This window comes from Onychostruthus taczanowskii, unplaced genomic scaffold (assembly GCF_017590055.1).
Source record: "Onychostruthus taczanowskii isolate IOZ18803 unplaced genomic scaffold, ASM1759005v1 scaffold6, whole genome shotgun sequence".
Taxonomy (NCBI): domain Eukaryota; kingdom Metazoa; phylum Chordata; class Aves; order Passeriformes; family Passeridae; genus Onychostruthus; species Onychostruthus taczanowskii.
Window position 1 is genome coordinate 1,361,305 of NW_024503679.1, and position 20,428 is coordinate 1,381,732.

At 54.4% G+C, this 20,428-nt stretch overlaps 3 protein-coding genes across 3 annotated transcripts; 1 reads left to right on the top strand and 2 right to left on the bottom strand.

Annotated features, from left to right (window-relative positions):
* Positions 1–198: 198 nt before the first annotated feature.
* Positions 199–7,662, bottom strand: TERB2 (telomere repeat binding bouquet formation protein 2). Its single transcript, XM_041418540.1, has 7 exons — positions 5,687–7,662; positions 5,182–5,263; positions 3,814–3,959; positions 2,961–3,019; positions 686–774; positions 495–583; positions 199–416 (listed from the first exon to the last, which is right to left on the bottom strand). The coding sequence occupies exons 1-7, from the start codon at positions 5,748–5,750 to the stop codon at positions 274–276; spliced, it is 672 nt and encodes a 223-aa protein (XP_041274474.1). The 5' UTR covers positions 5,751–7,662; the 3' UTR covers positions 199–273.
* Positions 7,663–7,806: 144 nt separating this feature from the next.
* B2M (beta-2-microglobulin) lies at positions 7,807–10,327 on the bottom strand. The gene is made up of 4 exons (XM_041418539.1): positions 10,185–10,327; positions 9,747–10,025; positions 9,235–9,270; positions 7,807–8,070 (listed from the first exon to the last, which is right to left on the bottom strand). The coding sequence occupies exons 1-3, from the start codon at positions 10,252–10,254 to the stop codon at positions 9,257–9,259; spliced, it is 363 nt and encodes a 120-aa protein (XP_041274473.1). The 5' UTR covers positions 10,255–10,327; the 3' UTR covers positions 7,807–8,070; positions 9,235–9,256.
* Positions 10,328–12,479: 2,152 nt separating this feature from the next.
* On the top strand, positions 12,480–18,643 carry PATL2 (PAT1 homolog 2). The gene is given in 20 exon segments (XM_041418772.1): positions 12,480–12,566; positions 12,568–12,642; positions 13,048–13,150; positions 13,925–14,220; positions 14,342–14,410; positions 14,519–14,584; positions 14,968–15,135; positions 15,248–15,334; positions 15,509–15,663; positions 15,781–15,858; positions 15,936–16,074; positions 16,189–16,303; positions 16,384–16,484; positions 16,778–16,822; positions 16,976–17,118; positions 17,362–17,521; positions 17,782–17,922; positions 18,000–18,097; positions 18,172–18,324; positions 18,523–18,643. Coding segments are annotated over 20 exon segments (2,319 nt in total). The 3' UTR covers positions 18,563–18,643.
* Positions 18,644–20,428: the final 1,785 nt, after the last annotated feature.

Genomic DNA, 20,428 nt, shown 5'->3' on the forward strand with positions numbered 1-20,428 from the left:
AGAAAAACTTGCTTAAATTAGTTAAAACACAGCTTAAACCACCACCCCTGCCCCGGAATAAAAAGAAAATATTTCTGTTTTGGGGGAAAATGTCTGTATTTATGTTTGTTGTGAAATTTAGTTTTAGTAGTTACTTAAAGAAGCAAATACTGCTATAACTGTAGCCAGTACTTAAATAACACATTGAACGCTCTGAGCTGCAGTTGGGCAATTTATAAATCATCTGGCAGCTCTTACATTGAAGTTTTTGCTGCTGCTGCAGCCACCTGTTCCTTACCATTTCCTCTTCATTTTGGTCTTCTCGCAATAAATGTTACATTTGCTCTGAACCCAGTACGCCGCATAGCCCGAGGTGCCAGGGATAAAATCGTGGAGTTCCCCCTCATATTTCTTCATGTCCCGTGCAGAGGCATAGCCTGTGGAGGGAAAATGGGCTCACTGAGTCCCTGCTCCATGTGCTCCATCTGCAGCCCTTTCCAGGTGGATTTATTTACCTGTCACCATGTTATTTATTGGGTATTCCTGGAGGGCACGGTATGGAAATTCTCCCTGGGCAAGTGCTTCAGAGTCTGTTTCTTCACTGCTGTATCAGGAGGGAAAAAAAATCTGTGTTCAGTTCCTGTGTGTTAGGATTGCTTGGAATTGGGGGTGCATCCAAATCCTGCCACCCAAGGTAGGAAAATACCTCTCAGCCAGGTCTAGCACTTCCTCCTCTGATTCTTCCTCACAGTCATTTCTTGCTGCTTCTGGTTCCTCTGTCGGATTTTCGTTGGGCTGTGAATATCAGCTCAAGAATGAGTTACAGTTGTGCCCTGGGTCACCTGCAGAGCACCTGGGAAACACTCCCAGTGCATGAATTGTTAGGGCTCATGATTTTAAGCATAATTCAGAGTTAAATTTTAAATTTAAGGGCATTCCTGCTTCAAAAGTGCTGGGAAGTTGCTTTGAGAGCAGAGTGAGCAGTGACATGGGGAAGGAAAGCAGCACACCAAAGGGCTGAGCTCAGCCTGTGGCAATTGGAATGCCTGGAACAGCACACTGCTGACTAGAAATGTCTAGGGCAAGGGAGACAGACAGTCCTTCCAGTGCTGTCTCCCTCAGGATGTCATGGTGGCAGGGACACACAGCACAGCGAGCACAAGGAATCAGAATCAGGTTGGAGAAGATCATCGGGTCCAACCAGTGACCATCACCACCTTCCCAACCAGAGCAGAGCACTGAGTGCCACATCCAGTTTTGGGCAGCCCATTCCAGTGCCTAATCACCCCTTCTGGGAAGAAATTCTTTCTGATGTGCAACATAAACCTCTCCTGGTGCAGCTTAAGGCAGTGTCCTCTCATCCTGTCCCTTGGTCCCTGGGAGCAGTGCCTGACCCCCACTCAGCTCCACCCTCCCGTCAGGGAGTTGTGCACAGTCAGAAGGTCTCCTCTGAGCCTCCTTTTCTCCAGGTTGAGCTTTCCCCCAGCTCCCTCCTGGTGCTCCAGACCCTTCCCTGGCTCAGTCCCTTCTCTGGACCTCCTCCAGCACCAAAACGTCCTTGAATTTAATTGAGGGGTCCAGAAATGGACACAGCACTCAAGTTGGGGCCTCAGCAGTGCCTAATACTGGGGAAAAATCAGGACTTCCTGGTCCTGCTGGCCACACAGGCCAGGTGCCACTGGCATTCTTGGCCACCTGGGCTCACGTTCAGCTGCTGCTGATCAGCACTCCCAGGACATTTCTTGCTGGGCTGCTTTCCAGCCACTCATCTCCGTCTGTAGCTCTGCAGGAGTTATTGTGGCCAAAGTGCAGGACCCAGAGCATGGCCTTGTTGACCCTCCTACAAATGACCCTGGTCCATTGATCCAGCCTGTCTGGGTCCCTCAGCAGAGCCTGTAGCCTCCAGTAGAACCACACTCCCACTCAACTCGGTGTCACCTGTGTCTGCCAGTGGGGGACTCAGTGCCCTCATTCAGATCTTCAGTAAAGGTACTGAATAGGCCTGGGCCCAGCTTGATCCTTGGGGGGGATCCTGGTGATCAGACACCAATTGTCCCAGCTGTGGGCTGCAGTTCTCCAGGAGGGGCTGTGGGAAATGGTGTCAAAGGCTTTGCTGATGTGCAGATAGGCACATCCACAGCCTTTCCTTCATCCAGTGAGTCCCCTCGCTATGAAAGGAAATCAGGTTAGTCAGGTAGGACCTGCCCCTCCTAAATCCATGCTGGCTGGGCCTGATTCCTTCCTTGGTTTCCCTGGATGTGCTGTGTGATGGCACTGGAGGTGACCTGCTCCATAATCTTCCCTGCCACCACTCACTGAAAGGTCTGTAACTCCCTAGACCCTCCTTCCAACCCTTCTTGTGGAGGGGTGTCACATTGTCCCTTGTCATCTGGGCCCTCCCCAGTGAGCCAGGACTAGTGATAAATGATGGACAGCAGCTTGGCAAGCTCTTCCTCCAGCTCCCTCCTCGCCCTGGGAAGGGTCCCATCCAGGCCCATGGACTTGTGAGCATCACAGTGGCACAGCAGGGCAGTGACTGCCTCCTCCTGGATTTCTGGGGGTCCATTCTGCTCCCCATGCCTGTCTAGCCAGCTCTGGGGCCCTTTGTCCTGATCCAACCAGTCTTAGTGTTGAAGGCTGAGGCAAAGAAGGGGTTAAGTACCTCAGCCTTTTCCTAGTCTTTGGTGATGGACACTTCAATAAAGAATGGAGGTTTTACTTGGCCCTCCTTTTGTTAATAAAGTATTTATAAAAATATTACCCTTTACAGAGGTGGCCAGATTAAGTTCTAACTGAGCTTTCACCTCTCTAATTTTCTTCCTTCTGCATGACCCAAGGACATCTTTAAATGCTTCCTGAGTTGCCTGCCCCTTTTCCCAAAAATTATACTCTTTTTTCCCCTGAATTCCTGTGCAAGCTCCCTGCTTAGCACAAGCTCGTTCTCCAGCACATACATGTGTAGTACAAATTTTTCATCTTACCTGTTCTTCAACAGCATCTGCCTTCTCCCAAATAAACCGGCCAATTTTCCTTCTGATTTCTGACAAGAACAGCAAAACTAGTGACTGAGAGCACCAAAAATCAGGGCTGTGGCAGTTGCTGCCAGTGTGGTGCCCTGCAGGTGCCCCTGGGGACAAGCCCAAACGCAGAGTCCTGCCCCTGGGTAAGGGCAATCCCAAACACAAATTCTGGGTGGGCAAGGATGGATTGAAAGCAGCCCTGAGGAGAACCTGGGGGTGTTGGTGGATGAGAAGCTCATGGATATGACCCAGCCATGTATCCTGGGCTTGTCTCTGGCGTCCCCAAGGGCAGCAGGACTGGAGCTCCTGGAGAGAGCCCAGAGGAGGCCCCTGAGCTGCTCTGAGGGTAGAGCCCCTCTGCTCTGGAGCCAGGCTGGGAGAGCTGAGGGTGCTCACCTGGAGAGGAGAAGGCTCCAGGGAGATCTCAGGGCCCCTTCCAGGGCCTAAAGGGGTTCCAAGAGAGCTGGAGAAGGACTCAGGACAAGGGCCTGGAGTGACAGGACACGGGGGAAAGGCTTCAAACTGACAGAGGGCAGGCTTAGATGGGATACTGGGAAGAAATGCTTCCCCTTTGAGGGTGGTGAGGGCCTGGCAGAGGTTTCCCAGAGCAGCTGCGGCTGCCCCATCCCTGGGAATGTTCAAGGTCAAGCCATTCTGTGATAATAGATGGATCATACTCTGCCCTCTGGGAGGAAGAGCCGCTCCCAAGCAGAAGGAAAAGTCCCTCCCTGCAGTAAGTAACTGTCAGTGCCAAGGCTGTACTCATGGGGGATTTCCACGGGAAAACATCCCCAGATGATTTTTTTTGCCTGACCTTCATGCAGGCAGGCAGGGGGCAGGATGAAGTGGCCCAGAGCCACCGAGGGCCTCTCTCCATCTCGGGTGCTGGCACACACTGAGAGGTAACAGGAGTGAAAGACCGTGGCTCTGCCCTCCAGGTAACTGAGACTCTCGTGTATGCTGGAAGAGAGAAAGAGAGCTGGTTTCCAAAGGAGAACCTGCAAGCAAACCAAAACCAAAACGTTTAGACGGGTGTTGTCATGAAACCTGCTCTGATTTTTTTGCCAAAACACCTAATTTTCTGTGATTTTCTACCTGTGAGACTCTACCAGTCACGTCCCGTTACAGCCCCACCTCCCAGGGCCAGCCTGGAGGAGGGACAAGAGTAAATGTATTTTTAGGAATGACACAGTCCCACTCTGCTCTTGAGGTGAAACTACTTCGGGGAGGGCAAAGACAGGATTTTTCTACAATTATCCTTCACCACACTGGTTCCTGCTCTCACAGCTGAGCACAAGGAAGTGGAGGTGGAGGGTGTTCCAGCCCTCACTGTCCTCCTTAGAGAGGAACTAAATCTTGTTTGCTGGGTTTAAGCATGTGTATAATAATTACATTTTTTCACAAGGAACTATCTAACAATATACACTGAATATATATATATATAAAATTATCCAGAATTCCCCCTTGAGGAGCAGGTTGGTCTGGCAGCATGTTGTTGCAGAAGAAAAGTTGTTATTCTGTGTTTATTGGAATTCCCCTCGCTTAGCTGGAGTAGGTGGCTGAAAGATTCCAAAATTCAAAGCCAGTTTTAAGCACTGGTGTGTTAAAAACAAACTACTTAGTCCAGCCTAGCAAAGCCTAAAAGAAACATGGCAGCTTCCTTTCCCATATATATTTACATGACTAAATAATGAGTAAATACAAATATTCACTGATCTTGAGGAAGTGTGGAAGATTATTAAGACTTTCCTTTTATATCTACAAATGTGCCATAGCTCTTTATTTTTTTTTTTTTAATTAAGCATTTCAGTCCTTTTCCGTCCATTTTTACCCCAGTGCTTCCTTTTAGCATTAATTCACACTGGCTTTTTAGCAAAAGGTCCCTTCCTTGGGAATTGCATCAGCTCTGTTTTAGATGCTGATTTTCCAGCAGATAATTCACAGCCAGCAAGAAAACAGCACAATTAATTTAATTAATATCACAGTTAAGCCCCTCTCAACACATGACGTTTTTTCTCTATTCCATCTATCTATAGCTTAGTGTGGGGTGAGTTTTCCTGGGCCCGCTGGGCAATAAGATCCTGGCAGATCCATGACTTTAAAAACACACCCTTGACTTTTACAGGATGTCAGTATCCATGAAATACTTTTCGCTAAATACATTAAAGCCTCCTTTGCCCACCTGCGGGTGTCGGGGTGGGCAGCATCGCTGCTGAAGAGGTAATCAGCATCCAGCCAGTGGGCGAGCGTCCCGCCACCGTCTGCTGCAGGGGACAGGGAGCGAGGTCAGGGTGGGCACCCAGGGGGTCCCACCTGGGGGTGACCTGGGTGGGGACAGCTGCTTCTGGGGCCGCAGAGACGGGCCCTGAAGTGGAACTGTGGCAGCTCCCCATGGCTGTGGGACTCCCATTGCTCCCCCGAGGGTTGTTCAGGGCTTTTCCCCAGTGTGGGGGCACCGTGGGCTGGCCAGACTCGTGCTCTGCCCTGTTGTGTGGGTCTCAGTCCCACAAAAAGGTGACAGGGCTGTGTCCCCACTGCTGTGCCCTGCTGAGGAATGATGGGGCTCTGCTCCCCTCCTAACTCCCCCTGAGCGGTGACAGGGCTCTGCCCCTGCCAAATCCCCGGCGGATTCCTGCAGCTCCGTGCCCCGGGGCTTCCCTAGACTTCGCTGTCGTCTGCCCCCTCACCCCACAGCCCCCGCGGGCCCGGGCTGACGCTCTGCGAGAACCAAGCACTGTGTCCGCGGAACATCGCGGCGGGAGCCGCCCTGAGGGGAGCGGCCGTGAGGGGAGACGAGGGCGGGAGCGGCCCTGAGGGGAACGGCCGTGAGGGGCCGGGGGGAGGCGGGAACCACCCTGAGGGGAGATGATGGCGGGAGCGGCCGTGAGGGGAAGCGGTGGTGGCAAAACCCGGCGAGAGGTGGAACGGCTGGAGCGGCGTCAGGGAGATTTAAGCTGATATTAGGGAAAGGTTCTTCCCCTCAGTGTGGCCGGGCACTGGGACAGCTCCCCAGGGCAGCCCCAAGGCTGACAGAGCTCAAAGGGCACTTGGACAACACTCTGAGGCACAGGGTGGGGTTTTGGGGTGTCCCGTGCAGAGCTAGGAGTTGCACTTGATCCTTGTTCACCTAGAAACTTTTCTCAGAAAAACCCTTTCATTTTGCTGATTCCGGAAACTGCTTGCAGAAAAATTGCTTTTGTTTTCATACAGCACAAATGAAGCTTATTTCATGCTTGAAGCTTTCCAAGATATCCCTCAGGATAACCCATCCCCTGGGAACTGCCGCCAGCAACAGCGGCAGCACAGCAACATTCCGAGTACCTCAGAACCCCAGGGATGCTGGATAAAACAGAGAAGGTATTTCTGGACATGGTCCTGAAGTCCAGCAGCTAAAGAAAATCAGCCTCTGGTGTGGTCATATGTTGTTCTCCCACAGACAGGGGATTTTTGAGTAAACCATCAAAATGTTTCTTACGTAGGAACAGAAAAATTCCACAGATGCAATCAGGGCAGACCTCACCAGTGTGGGAAGATGATGATGTGTCCTTTGGGGACAGGGTCACTTCACATTGCCCCCACTGAATCTTCAGTTTCTGCAGTCGTCTCCACTCCTGTCCTAATCAGGGTGAAGCACTCTTGGTGGAGTGGTCACCCAGCAATTATTCTGGTGCCTCTTGAGGATAGGAAAGGTGGAGCTGAGGTGGTGGAAAGCACTTTTGTGGCCCTTCATGATCCAGGGGAGGAGGCCAGGACATGTTCCACAGCTCCTTGGGCTCACACAGCACCTTGTGCTGCTCCACCGGGGTGTCTGAGAGAGGACCTGAAACCTTTTCCCCTCTCCCAGGCCACCTTCTCTCACACAGGGAGCACTGCTGGTGCTGCCTGGTTACCAGAGTGCATCTGGTGCTGCAGGTGAGCTGTGTCCTGCTGCCCCGTGCTGAGAGATGAGCACTGTGCACAACCACCCAGCCGTGACAGCCCTGCCTGTCCTGCCTTGAACACCCTCTGATGAACCCAAAGGGATCCCCATCACGGGGCCCTGCCCCTCAGCAATCTACCATGTAGGTGCCGGACCTGCAACAGCCTGGATTTTCCAAATCCCTAACAAAAAAAATTGGTTATAATGAAAATAACTAGGGAACAAGACAATATCCATCAAGAATCCCAAGTGTATCTTCCGTGACACCATCACAGCCAAGAAGAGACATGGGATGCCCTGAGCCACCAGGAACCCTTGATCCCATACAAGTGATCCTGGTTAAATCCATTTGGATACAAATCCTCAAGCAATCACTCTGATTTCTTCATAAAATAAAAATGAGCTGATGGCAGCAGCATTGGTTTTGGGTAGTGTGAATCCCCCACGGTGTAAGAAAGGACTGGCCCCAGCTGCACTTCTCCATGGCCTCAAGCACAGAGAAAACCAGAACTGAAATTCACAACACGCGTATCTGCTTCCCCCAGGCTCAGCTTTACACCACACACGCCAAGATGCATCTGCCAGAGCTCTCCCCATTGGAGTGAGCACCATTCCCTGCCATTGCTCCCTGTGTCCCCAAGGCTCTTTATCCCTTTTTAAACCTTGTTCCGTCCCTTCAGACCCATGCAGGAGCCTTCAGCCAGGCAGATACCACATCAGTAAAAAAAAAATCTTTAATTCTCTTTTTATTGATGGAAAAGTGTTCTTGAATCTTCTCAGTGGGATATAAAAAGCACAAGTGCCCATCATGCCACCAAGGCTACATACCCACCCACAGTGGCCATCAGAGCCTGTGAAATCAGCTTGTCAAATGACTCTGAAGAAACATTTTAAGGACCAGCAGTTTATTAAGGTATACAAATCCTGCAAAATTTTGAGCAGTGAAGAGTTACTATTGTTTTTTAAGCAGCAATGGGGGCATTTTTAGCTATGTGTTTAAAAAACCTGGAGGGCTTCCTTGATGCTGTGGTTAGGTGATACTTTTAACAAGGCTTATTAGCAAATTTCTGAAAGGAAGTTCATCAGTCTTGTGGCTACGATGAAGAATGACAGAAGCTGGAGAGGATGTTGACTTGCAAGAATGTTTCAAATCTGCATGGAGAGTAGATTGACATCAGTCACTCTAGTGGCACCTTCAACTGCGAACATTTTAGGACTAAAAACCAGTTTCCTCAGAACAGTCTGACTGCAGGGTCCCTGCAAAACCACCTTCCAGTGAGATTCCAGTGAGACTTTTCTGTCCCCTCCTTGGTGGAGTTCAGAGTTCAACATGTCAAGAGGATCCTTGTTCTCCACCCCCGGGGAGGAGTTTGTCCTGCTCTCCACTCTTTCCATGCCAGCTCAGTAAATCCTTTTCCCCAGATCACACTGAAGTCACCCACATCCCACCTCCAGCCAGCCATGGCATCCCTCACCAGTGTCCCACCAACCACAGCCATGGAGCAGCACATTCCAGACCCTGCCTTGGGACCAGGCTCACACCCCCACTGCCCAAAGGTGAGCGACAAACCAGAGGAGTGACTGTATACAACTTTTTGTATCTCTGCAGGAACTGGGGCATTTCCTATAAAGGTCCTGTCAAGGCTTGTCCCAGAACAGTTAATCATTATCCAGCTTCTAACAGGGCACATAATGTAGCTGTTTCAACCAGGATTACACCAGCTCAGCCACATATTCAGTTTCTTTTCCCTATCAAGTTTTAAACTAGAATTTCCCCATTGCTACATCCAGATCAGTTACACTCAAAGAGTCTGAAGAACTTGGAGCCCTCAGACTGAGACACCGGTGAATAAACCCAAAAGTGCTTCTGGTTCGTGCCTCATGAATCCCACAGGAGGCTGCCCTGCCCCAGGGTTACCCAGCCTGCCCCCCACTCTGAGGCACAGGGATCTGGGGTACAGTGACTTCCTGCTCCTCCCCTGACAGGAAACAGCACTTCAGGCCTGAGGGAGCTTTAGGGGACCCGCGACAACTCTCTCTCTGTGGTATCTAGCTGACACAGCAACGACATGCAAGGAAGATTTTCTCCAAAGTTCTCCTTTTTTTGGAGCAAAGGACTCTTGTAGGCATGGGATGGCCAAAACCAGACCAATATAGTGGGCAGAAAGGGCGTGGAAAGAGTTTTTTTGTGTCCCAAATACGATCTACTTTTTGGCTATGATTGCTCCTGTTCCTCAGCTTTGCAAATCCCCCCCGATACAGAAATGGGTCTGTATTTCCCTTACCAGCATGGCACACAGCATGGGAATAACTCACCATGGATTATCCCAGATGCAGCTCAGAAGTCTGGTTCTGCAGGAAAGAAGCACAGAGCGTTAGACATGGGGGCTAATGGCACCCCCTGCCCCCACAAGGACTCCCCCAGAAACAGCCCCAGTGTGGCAACCAGCTGCCTTCAGCTGTAGCTGAGGCTAAGCCAACACCATCAGCCCCGACCACTGTTGTGTTTCCTTTGTCCTTCTTTATACTCACACAATATAAAGCAAAAATTCACTTCATGGCCCATCACCTTCTAGTTAAGTTCACCAAGGCAGAGATCGGTGACACGGCATCACCAAATCCCTACGGATTAACACCAGCGTGTGTCCCCTCTGAATCCTTCACAGGTACGTGTAACAGCCTTTTCAGCTAACACCAAGTTAGCTTTCCATCTCTAACACCTTCAAACCCCACTCCGTTACAACACCCTGCTTCCCAGGAAAAGGAACAGAGACAGCACGGATATAAAGCAAGAAGCTCCAGCACACAGGAGGGAAGGCACAACTTACCCCAGAGGTAATTGCGTGGCTCCGGCATGGTGGAATGCGCCACCCTGCAGGAGAAGCTGTCACCCCTTGTGGGGACGAAGGGCACATAGACCAGGCGCTGGAACTGCCACTTCTCGTTGAAGGACAAGTCCCCGTACTTGACGCCGGGAATGGGCTCCCCGTTCTTCAGGAGTTTGATGTCAATCTTGGGTGGGTGAAAGCCAGTGACAAAGCAGTGGAGGGTGTTCTCCTTTCCCTCCTCGGCGCGTGAACGGGCGTAGACTTCCACCTTCGGCGCCTCTGGAGAGAAGGGCGAGGGCGCGTGAGAAGCGGGGCAGCCGTGGGCATCGCCTCGATGCCAACACTCGCCCACCCACCCGGGCACAGTGACCCGGACCCGCCGGGACCCCGCAGCCTCTCACCCCCGTCAGGCCCCTTCGCGCCGCCCCAGGCACTCACCAGCGGCCGCTCCCAGGCCGAGCAGCGCCAGCAGCGCAAGCACACCGAGCGCCAGGGCCCCCCGCGCCATCGCCGCCCGCCGCTGCCTCGCCGTTTCCCGGAATGTCCCACCCCTACCCGCATTCCGCCTTTTATAGCCTCCGAACCCGCGGCCAATCGTGGCGCGGAGTGGCCTCTACGTCATCAGTTTCCAGGTAGAACGGGAGCTCTGGCGTTGTGCGAGCCAGCTTGGAAGCGCTTTCGCTTTCAGTTCCGCCCTGGGCGGGGGGAGAAACCGGGCAGAGACCCCGGGGCGCGGGCAACAGCGGCTGGCCGTGAGCCCGGGTGGGCAATGGCACCTGGTCTGGACCAGCCCCGGTGTGGCCGCAGGCCCAGGGCAGCGCCCGTCCCCTGTGCTGGGCGCTGCCGAGGCCACACCCCAAATCCTGGGTCAGTTCTGCACCTTTCACTCCAAAAAGGACATTCAGGGGGTGGAGCGTGTCCAGGGAAGGGAACAGAGCTGGGGAAGGAGCTGCAGCGCCAGGAGCAGCTGAGGGGGCTCAGCCTGGAGAAAAGGAGGCTCGGGGGGACCTTCTTTCTACAACTCCCTGACAGAAGGGGGCAGCCAGGTGGGATCGGGCTCTGCTCCCAGGGAACAAAGGAGAGGACAAGAGGAAACAGCTTCAAGTAGCACCAGGAAAGGTTTAGATTGGATCTTAGAAAAAAGTTATTCTCTGAAAGGGCTGTCCAGCCTTGCCACAGGCTGCCAGGGCAGTGGCGGAGTCCTCATCCCTAGAGGGATTTGGATTTAAAAGCCCTGTGGATATGGCACTTGGGGACATCCTTGGGTTGGTGGCTTTGGCAGTGCTGGAGGAATGATTTGACTTGATGGTCACAGAGAGCTTTTCCAACTTAAATGGGGGTAAATCTCTTGCAGAAGATTTTGCATCTAGGGGCAGTATTTTGCCAACAGGCTATGGTGGAGCAAGCCATCCACGTTTCTTTTTAGCCTCTTTCCAAACCTGTGTGGTATGTCTCGTTCCAGCAGCTGCAGGGTGGGAAATTGACTGTTGTTCTAGCACAGCAGAGACTCCCTGACAGAAAACATGAGAATTCTGACACCAAAGAAACAGGTTTTCTGTTGCCTCCTTCAGAAGAACTGTGAGCACCGAAGCCCAGTGAGGCTAGGAATGCCACTGAGTGTCCCAGTAGTGCTGCTTGGAAAGAAAATAAAGGGAAAAGAAAGTCAAGTCACTGCTAGTGGGGAGAAAAAGCAGCATGGTGTAAGCACCAAAACACTAAGTCCCTTTAGGACCTCTTAACATACCTCATTAAAACACAAATTAAATTAATACAGCATGTATGGTGAACACCCCAAAGGCAGCAAGTAAATCAGGAGAGGCCAAGCAAAGGAAAATCTTGAAAACACTTGTTATCAGTTCCCACTGGCCCAGCTCCTGCTGGGTTTGCCAGCTACTCAGTGAGCAGTGCCAGCCACGCAGCTGAAAACACTCAATGTTTTTCTCAGTGTGGGATAAACAGCTGCAGCTGTGGCCAGAGCCTTATCAGGGATCTCAGGCTCCGGCAGAAATAATCCCTGAGCGCTCTATCAGTGGCAGAGTTGTTGTTAGGATCATCGCATCAGGAATCACCAGCCCAATCCCGCCGTCCCAGGGGTGAATCTGGCTCTGCCCAAGTGGACACTCCCCTCACCTCGGGGAGAGGATGGCAGGACATGGAACCTTTCCATGGGCCCTTTGGGATGTGAATCCCTAGCAATGACTCTACTGTAACCCACACCACCTGTCAGAATTTCCCAGTAAACAGAAGCACAACTCTTCCACATGATGTTTATTAAAAGCCACAATGATTTGGTTAGAGTAGCCAAATCTTCCATTCTAGGAACATTTCTGCTTTTATTAGCAGAATATTGGGAGAATTATTTGGGAGTGGGCGACATGACCAAGGTGCTCCTGGTATTCAGGAGGATAATTCAGGGGGATAAGGGCAACCCGCTATGCTTTGAGGGACGCAGAAATTTACAGTGTTAGTGTTGACACCTGTGCTCGGTGTTACCTACCAGAATATTCAATCCCGACAGACCACATCCCACCAGCTTTCCCTAACTCCTCAGAAGGATATCAGCTCTGAGAAGAGCACGGCAGCCGAGGAGCAGCGGGGGAAGCCGGGCTGGGCGGCTCCGAGCGCCGCAGGTGCGGCCACCGCGCCCCCCGGCCCGCGCTGCCCCCAGCTCCAGGGGCTGCTGGGGGCACGGCCAGGCCAGTGCGCAGGCGCGGGACGCCGCTGGGAGCCGCCATGCTGTACGGCAGGCGCATGCCGGGGCGGCGGGGCCGGCCCATAAAAGGGGCGGCGGGGGCACTGTGGCCCCGTAGAGGGACCCGGGACGGACGGAGGGTGGGTGAGCGGGAGGAGGAGGCAGCAGCACCAGCGCGGGATGGCGGAGGGCGGCGAGAGCGTTGTGAGTGCCTACCCGCCCGCCCTGCTCCGCTACCCCCTGCCCGCTGCCGCCTCCCGGCGTCCCGCTCCCTCTGCGGTGCTCGTTCTCCGGGGCTGGCGCTCCCCGGTGCGGTCGGTCTCGGAGCAGAGTCTGCCCTGGAGGTGCTGGTGGGATGCTCTTCCCTGCCTTGTGCTCGCGTGCCGCCCGTGCCCTCGTAGCGGGTGTTCACTCTGAAGCCTAAAGGTGTCCCAGCCCAGCTGCGCTGGTGCCGCTGGCTCCCGCTTTTCCCTTTTCCAGCTGAGAGCCCTGTGGCTTGCCTGGCACCACCAGTAGAGTGTGAGAGGGAGGTTGGGTGCCCCTCCTCACTTTGGGAGTATGCTAGGGTTACCTCTCCCTTAGCGAGGAATCTGCTGCTTCCAAATCCAGATTATCGAGGATTTTCTGCTGGTGGAAGATGCACTTCTGCTGGAAGAGATGGCTGAGGAGGATGAGGAGCTCGACCTGTACAACGAGATGACTTTTGGGTTAGGTAAGACCTTAGGGGAGTCCTGGTGTTGGAGAGATCTGCCAGCACTCGGGGGGAGCAGACACCCTGGTGGGCACTGCTTAGGTGTTTACCCACCCTGCTGTGTGCTGCTTCCTCCCCCTCTAAGACCGAGACTCCACAGAGGAGGATGTCCCAAAACTCCTGGTGGTACCGGAGATAAGCCCTGAGGTGGCCAAAGCACTGGTAGAGGCAACTGGAAGAGCAGCTGAGCAGCTGGAGGAGCTGGCCGAGGAGGAAGGTGGGATAGAGCTGCAGATGGAGCAGGTTAACTCTCAGCTGGAAGAAGAGGTAGAGGAGCTGGGGACTGAGGAACAGGAGGAAGATCCGCGCTGGTGCCGGCAGAGCTGCGCCTCCTGTCCTCGCTGGCAGCGCCGCTGGCTCCCGCTTTTCCCTTTTCCAGCTGAGAGCCCTGTGGCTTGCCTGGCACCACCAGTAGAGTGTGAGAGGGAGGTTGGGTGCCCCTCCTCACTTTGGGAGTATGCTAGGGTTACCTCTCCCTTAGCGAGAAATCTGCTGCTTCCAAATCCAGATTATCGAGGATTTTCTGCTGGTGGAAGATGCACTTCTGCTGGAAGAGATGGCTGAGGAGGATGAGGAGCTCGACCTGTACAACGAGATGACTTTTGGGTTAGGTAAGACCTTAGGGGAGTCCTGGTGTTGGAGAGATCTGCCAGCACTCGGGGGGAGCAGACACCCTGGTGGGCACTGCTTAGGTGTTTACCCACCCTGCTGTGTGCTGCTTTCTCCCCCTCTAAGACCGAGACTCCACAGAGGAGGATGTCCCAAAACTCCTGGTGGTACCGGAGATAAGCCCTGAGGTGGCCAAAGCACTGGTAGAGGCAACTGGAAGAGCAGCTGAGCAGCTGGAGGAGCTGGCCGAGGAGGAAGGTGGGATAGAGCTGCAGATGGAGCAGGTTAACTCTCAGCTGGAAGAAGAGGTAGAGGAGCTGGGGACTGAGGAACAGGAGGAAGATCAGGAGTGCTTTGAGGAGCCCAGTGAACTGGGAGACCCAGCAGTGATGAGAGCTGTGCGGAGCAAACCCACGCTGGAGGTGATGTGTGAGCAGCCAGGGGGTCCTGCTGCTCCCCACTCCATCCCACACCTGTGGGTCCTGCCCACAGGACTGCCCACTGGGGCAGGGAGGCAGACCTTTAACTCCCCTTTCCTTGCAGAGCCAGGACTCAGCGGTGCTGGACAGCGGGATTGGGACTTGCTGGGAAGAGTCTGGCAAGGAGGACACGGTAATAATGTCCCCACCCATCTGGTGATGAGGCAGGCTGGCTCCTGTGGTGTTCCTTGCTCTCTCCTCTTGTTCATTTGCCTCATGCCAACATCTCCCTGTTTTCCAGCTGGCGATGGATCCCATAGCATGGGGCTCCTGCCCAGGCAGTGTCCCACGCCACCTCATGCTGGAGGTGGGTACCTCCAGCCAGGCCTTCAGGAGTTGGATAAGGGCTCTCCACTACTCTGGAACAAGGGCCACACAGGGAATTTGGGACACCTGGGACATCTCTAAATGGCTCTGGAGGTGCACAGATGTGTCTTGGGTGCCAAGGCTGTGAGTGCCCACCTAAAGCAGAGCCTGGGTTTGAAGGCAAAGTTGTTGAGACTGGGGGGACTGGAACCCCCATGCTGGGTGCTCCCATGGGTCTCCAGCTGCTCCACACTATGGGGGTGGGAGCCCAGCTGGTCTTAGTTTAGCAGTGACCAAAGGTTTTAGTGAGCTGACTATTGCTGAGGGAGCTAAACTGTTCCCAGCTGTGCCCTGTTCCCACCTGCTGCTGCCTCCTCCTCACAGGATAAAGCCATCCTCCAGGTCCTGGAGAGACCTCCACCATCTACCAACATGGCTCTCGACTTCCTTGGCTCTCCTGTGCAGAGTGGCTATGGGGGCTCTTCCCGGCTCAAGTGCTCTGACTTAAGACTTATGTCCCCCAAGCCTTTCTCCCAGTGCTTTCTCCAGCAGGTAACAGGTTTGGGGGTGCTCTTGCATCCCTTCTTTCTCTGCCTCCCCTCCTTGGAGGTACAGCCTTGAGGACAGGCCTGAGTGACACCTCCTGTCTCCTGCTCTGCACCAGGCACCTCTGATATCTCCTCGCTCCCCGTGCTCTCCTCAACCCTTCCCACCAGCTTGCAGACCCTCTGCACTCTTCACTCCCAACCAGGTAATGTGGTGGGCTTTGAGCCATCGAGGTGGCCCTGGAGTGGCAAGGGCTAGGGAGAGTGGCAATGTCTGCAGGTAGCACTTTGCCAGAGGGGTGGGAGCACAGAGCTGGCTGACCCCTCTGGGATGCTCAGAGGGGAAGGCTCAGACCCTTGCTCTCCTCTCTCCCTCTCAGACAGCAGGGTATGCGCCTCCAACCCCTTTCCAGCCTGGGTCCCCCACCGTGGGCAGCCCACCACAGCCCCTGGGCGTGCACTTCAGGCGCATGTCCTCTTCTTTGGACCCTGCTCTCTTCTTCAGCCCCTCAGCCATGGGCCCGCTGAACTTCAGGTAGCAGGAGTGGGATCTTGGGGTGGGACTGGAGGGGTCCTACAAAGCAGCTGGGCGTCACCTCACTCTGGAGGTGTCCCAAAACTCCCCTTGACCCCTGTCTGGTGTCCCCTGCAGCACACCCAGCCACATGACCCAGCTGCATCCCCAGCACCAGCGCATCCTGATGCAGCAGCAGGGCAGGCAGGTGCAGAGGTATGGGGGGTGCTTTTGGGTGCAGGGCAGGGGGGCTCTGGGTGGGCACAGTGGGCTGAGTTCTTCTCCTGTGCTAGTGTCTCCCCCAAGAAGCTGTGGTCTCGGAAAGTGGACCCTTATGCTGGGCTGATGACTTCCAAGGAGAAGGACTGGGTTGTCAAGGTGGAGATGATGCAGCTGCAGAGTGAGAATATAGATGATGACTACTACTACCAGGTGAGCTCCTGCTGGCAGCACCTGCAGCTTGTTCCCCTCAGGGTGGGGCTTTGGGAGCTGGAGAAACCCTTCAGGACTGGTGGAGAGGGCTCCTGGCTTTTCCTGCTGTTACAGACCTACTACCACCGGCTGGAGCGCAAACAGGCGGAGGAGGAGCTGCTGGGCAGGCGCAACAAGCCCCCCAAGCTGGTCACGCCGTTCATCCAAAAAGTGGAGACCTATGACTCTGGTGAGGGGTTGGGGCAGCTGTTGGGGGGCTGGGTGAGGGGTTCTGGGATGTGTTGTCACCGTGTTCCTGCTCCTCCGCAGTGGTGCGCATCGCGGGGTCGCTGGGCCAGGTTACAGTGTCCACCTGCTACAGCCCTCGCCGGGCCATTGATGCTGTGCACCACGCCCTCGTAGAGGAGGAGGTAGGTGAAGGGAAGATAGGCTGGTTAGGGCCCTGCATTGCCAGGAGTGCTGCTTTAGGAGCTGCCCTGAGCAATAGGATGGGGCACACAGTTGGAGGAGGTACTACCTCAGCAGTGGCAGCTTGTGCCCGGCCAAGGAGTGGGATTGGGTTCTGGCCATGGTTTCCCCATGGGACTGCTCTGTATCCTGAAGCCACCTCTGATCCCCAGGGAGCAGCTGGCCCAGTTCTGGGCTGGTGGCAGTGTCTAGGGTTGGCTGTAATCTTTGTGCCTTCCTTTCTACCCTCCCAAAGGCTGCAGGGACCCACCGGCTGCGGGCGCTGCACAGGATTGAGAAGGTGAGTGAGTAGTGATTTGGGGAAGGGCAGCATAGTCCAGCTTTTCTGTTTTCATCCAGGGATTTCTCTAAGGGGACATCTACCTAGGTAGGGTCCTGGACAGCCAATTGGTAGATGTTCAAGCTTCCTCCTTACCCTGTGTCATTTTTCCAGCTCTTCCTGCAGCTGCTGGAAGTAGAGGAGGTGCAACAGAAAATCTCCCCGGGGGAGAAACAGCCCCAGAGGCAGGAGCAGAAGAGCCAAAAAGTGGAGAATATCTACCAAGCCTTGAAAATCAGGGCTTGCAGCAGTGAAGAGTGAGTCTGTGCTGTGGGAAAGGGGAGCAGGCAGCATGTCCTGGTCCTTGTGGCTCTGAGATGGTCACTGATGAGCAGGTCTTGGTCACAGGAGCATTGGGTCCTTCCTTCTGTGTGTCACTGCAGCCTATGCTGACCTGCCTGTGAACCTTGTCCTCCAGTGGAGCTGATGCTGGTCCTTTTGGATGGACAGAGATGCTCCAGGTCCCTTGGGATTTGTGCCAATGGAGCCTTTGTTCCCAGGGAGGCAGAAGATGAATTCCTGCAACTGCTGTGTGTGCGGAAGGGCAAGAAGCTCGTGGCCCGGCTGCTGCCCCACCTGATTGGAGAGCAAAGGGAGAAGATCCTGCTGATGATCACCTACCACCTGCCCTTCCTCATGAAGAAGGACATGCTGGATGAGGCAAGCACCTCCAGCCAGGGCAGGGATGACCTGGGCTTTCTCCTTCCCTTGCTGGGGGTGGCACCCTGGGCAATGAGGGGGGCCTGTGTTGTGGGGTTAGCATGAACAGGAGCTTCTTCCCATCCATGGGGAGGAGAAGGCCTCCATGCGTTAGTTACCAGCAGTCACCCTCCCCTCCAAGTGCTGGGATGGGGGTGTGGGGGTGGGGGTGTGACAGATCAAAGGATCTCAGATTCCTGCTCTCCCCTCTGCTCTCCCAGTCTCTCCCCCTGCTCTACAGCCCATTGAATGAGGTGGTGGGTGAGGTGACCTTCAGCAAACTCATCGAGCTCCTGCAGGAGCTCACCCATCCTCTACCTGAGTCTTCGGAGCTCCCCCTCACCATGGCCTTGAAGAACCAGGTACATGGCCCTGAGCCCCATTGTGTCCCTGGGGTGCCACTGCTGCTGGCCGTGACACTCCTGGTGCTTTCCTGCAGTTTGGCATCTCCTTGCTCTATTCCCTACTGAGCCATGGAGAGAGGCTGCTGTCCTCGCATGCGCCACTGAAGCCGTGCAGAGGGGACTTCGAGGCATGGTGAGGGCCAGTGTGAGCTGGGGGAGGGTTTGTCACTGCTCCGTGGGGTGCTCACCCTGTGCTGGTGTCCCCAGGACAGACACGGTGTACCTGATGTCCCAGGAGCTGTCACGCCTGCCTACAGCCTCGCTGGCAGAGCCTCTCTTCTTGCCCAGCAACCTTGTCTTGCTCTTCTGCCGCTACCTGGACAAGCAGACTGTCTACCACCTGGCAACCAAGATGTCTGAGTGAGTACTGCCTGGAATGGCTCTCCTGGGGATCCCCCAGGGGGACAGGAGCACACAGACTGGGGGCTCACTGCTTCCATCCCCCCCCCGGAATTCTCTCCAGATATCTGCTGGTCTGAGCTGATCCTGGTGCCTTTGCTCCCGCTTCTTTGGGACAGACCAGCACCCTGATACTCCAACCTCATCCTTTCCCTGCAGGTGCTCCCCGCTGCCCGCGGAGGCTGACATGCTCTGCTGAGCCCTGGGAGCTGGGGGTGGGGTCTGGAGCCGGTGATGCCGGGGTGGGCAGGGCCCGATGCCGTGGCTTTGGAAGCCAACGCTTACCCTGGTGCGGGGCACTCTGGGTGACACGGGCAGGGCTGGCGCCCAGGGGTTGATGCCGCCCTGTCCCGGTGCCTGGGAGCACGGGGGTGGGTGGGTGTAACTTATTTTAGCCTCCCCCCTGGCAGTGGTGGGTGCTGGGTCATGGCAGGGGCCGAGGCAGTGCACAGGGGCGCTGGGAGCACCTGGGGGGGGGATTTTGTCTCTGGCACATTCTGTACAGTGCTTGAAATAAAATAAAAAGGTGATTAATGAGCTCATCTGGCTCCTGGGGCAGCTTATGTTGGATGCACAGTGGTCCTATGGGCATTGCTAGGCAGGGAGACCCCTGGTCTGGGACAGGAGAAGGGAGGGATGCTCAGAGGATTGAGGACAGGAGAAAGGAGTGCTTGGAGAGGGGATCAGAGGCCCCACACACCTGAGCACACATAGGGAGGGGAATGGGCTGGGAAAGAAGGGATGTGGTGGTGAAGATAAGTCAGAGCTTGGCCTGGTAGGGAAGTAAAGATTGGTGTACACATGGGAAGGTTATGGTGGGGAAGTCTTAAACAGATGTGGGTGGGTAATAAAGCACCTCTTGTCTCTGATGAGCTCCCAAAGGCTGTTTAGTCTGAAGTCTTCCAGCAATTCTGACTACCCCAAGCTGATCTTCACTTTCGTATCTGAGCTCTGTGTGTGCAGTGTCTGCTCCCATTGTGGGAATCTTGGTAGCTCCTGCCTGTTTTATGGTGGGATTTCCCCTAGTCCTGTGGGAGAGCTGGGACTGGGCCACCCCCACCCACCTAGAGGTTAAACCTGACACCCAAAGCCTGGTGTATACTCAAAGGAGGTTTGCAGCACAAAGTTGTCTCATCCTCAGACTGCCCAAGCTCCAACCTTGAGTGGATAAAACTATTCCTTTAAAAGGGCATCCTTCAGGGGCCAAAGGGAGAACTTACAGAGAATAAGGCTGTGAGGGCTTGGATGGGATTTATTTCTGCTGCTCATCAAGGTAGCTCAGTTTCTTCTCCTTCAGAGAGTGCAAAGTCCAGCTGGCAGGACCTCCCAATCCTTCTGGCAGCTGTATCTCCTCCTGCTCATCTTAAAGAATGTATATGCTCCTCATGCTTTATCCTTAGGGAGTTTTCTGGAGCAGCTGTATTAATTCCTAGCCATCCTCTTCAAAAGAGTGACCCTGGCAGGTTCTCCATGGGGTGAGCCCCTTGTTCCAACCCCATTGAGGCAATGTGGGAGAATTCCAGTGTGGGGTCTCGCCTGCCAGTGAAAGAACAGACCTTGCTGTTACAAATCCTAGGGAGAATTTCAGGCAGGAGAGAATTAGCAGCTGCTCATTGATAGCAGGAGCTGGGGAGGACACTGGCAAGTCCTTCAGATAAAGATAAGCTGTGTTCTGTTTTCTGTTTGCTCCTTGCCTGACTGCCAGCGTGGCTGAAGGATGAAACTGTGACCTGGCTGCAAATGTGTGCTAGACCAAGTTCTCTAGCATGGAAGGTTGGAGATCTCTACTGGATTTTGCTTCTCCATTACAGGAGGGAAAAGAAGGAAAACCCATCTCTTTGTTAATCTCCCACAGCACCCAGTGCCTCCCACCTGGAGGATCAGACCCTCTCCATGGGGCAACACCCAGGAATGACTCCAGCTCAGGGGTGTTTTGTACTCCTGAAGACCCCCAGATCATTCAGCTGCATCTGGATGTTCTCCTTTAATCCAGAACTGCTGGAAGTCGGGGGTGTCTCACCTGCCCAGCTCCTCCTGGTGCTCTCCTGAGAGCATTGTTGGCCCC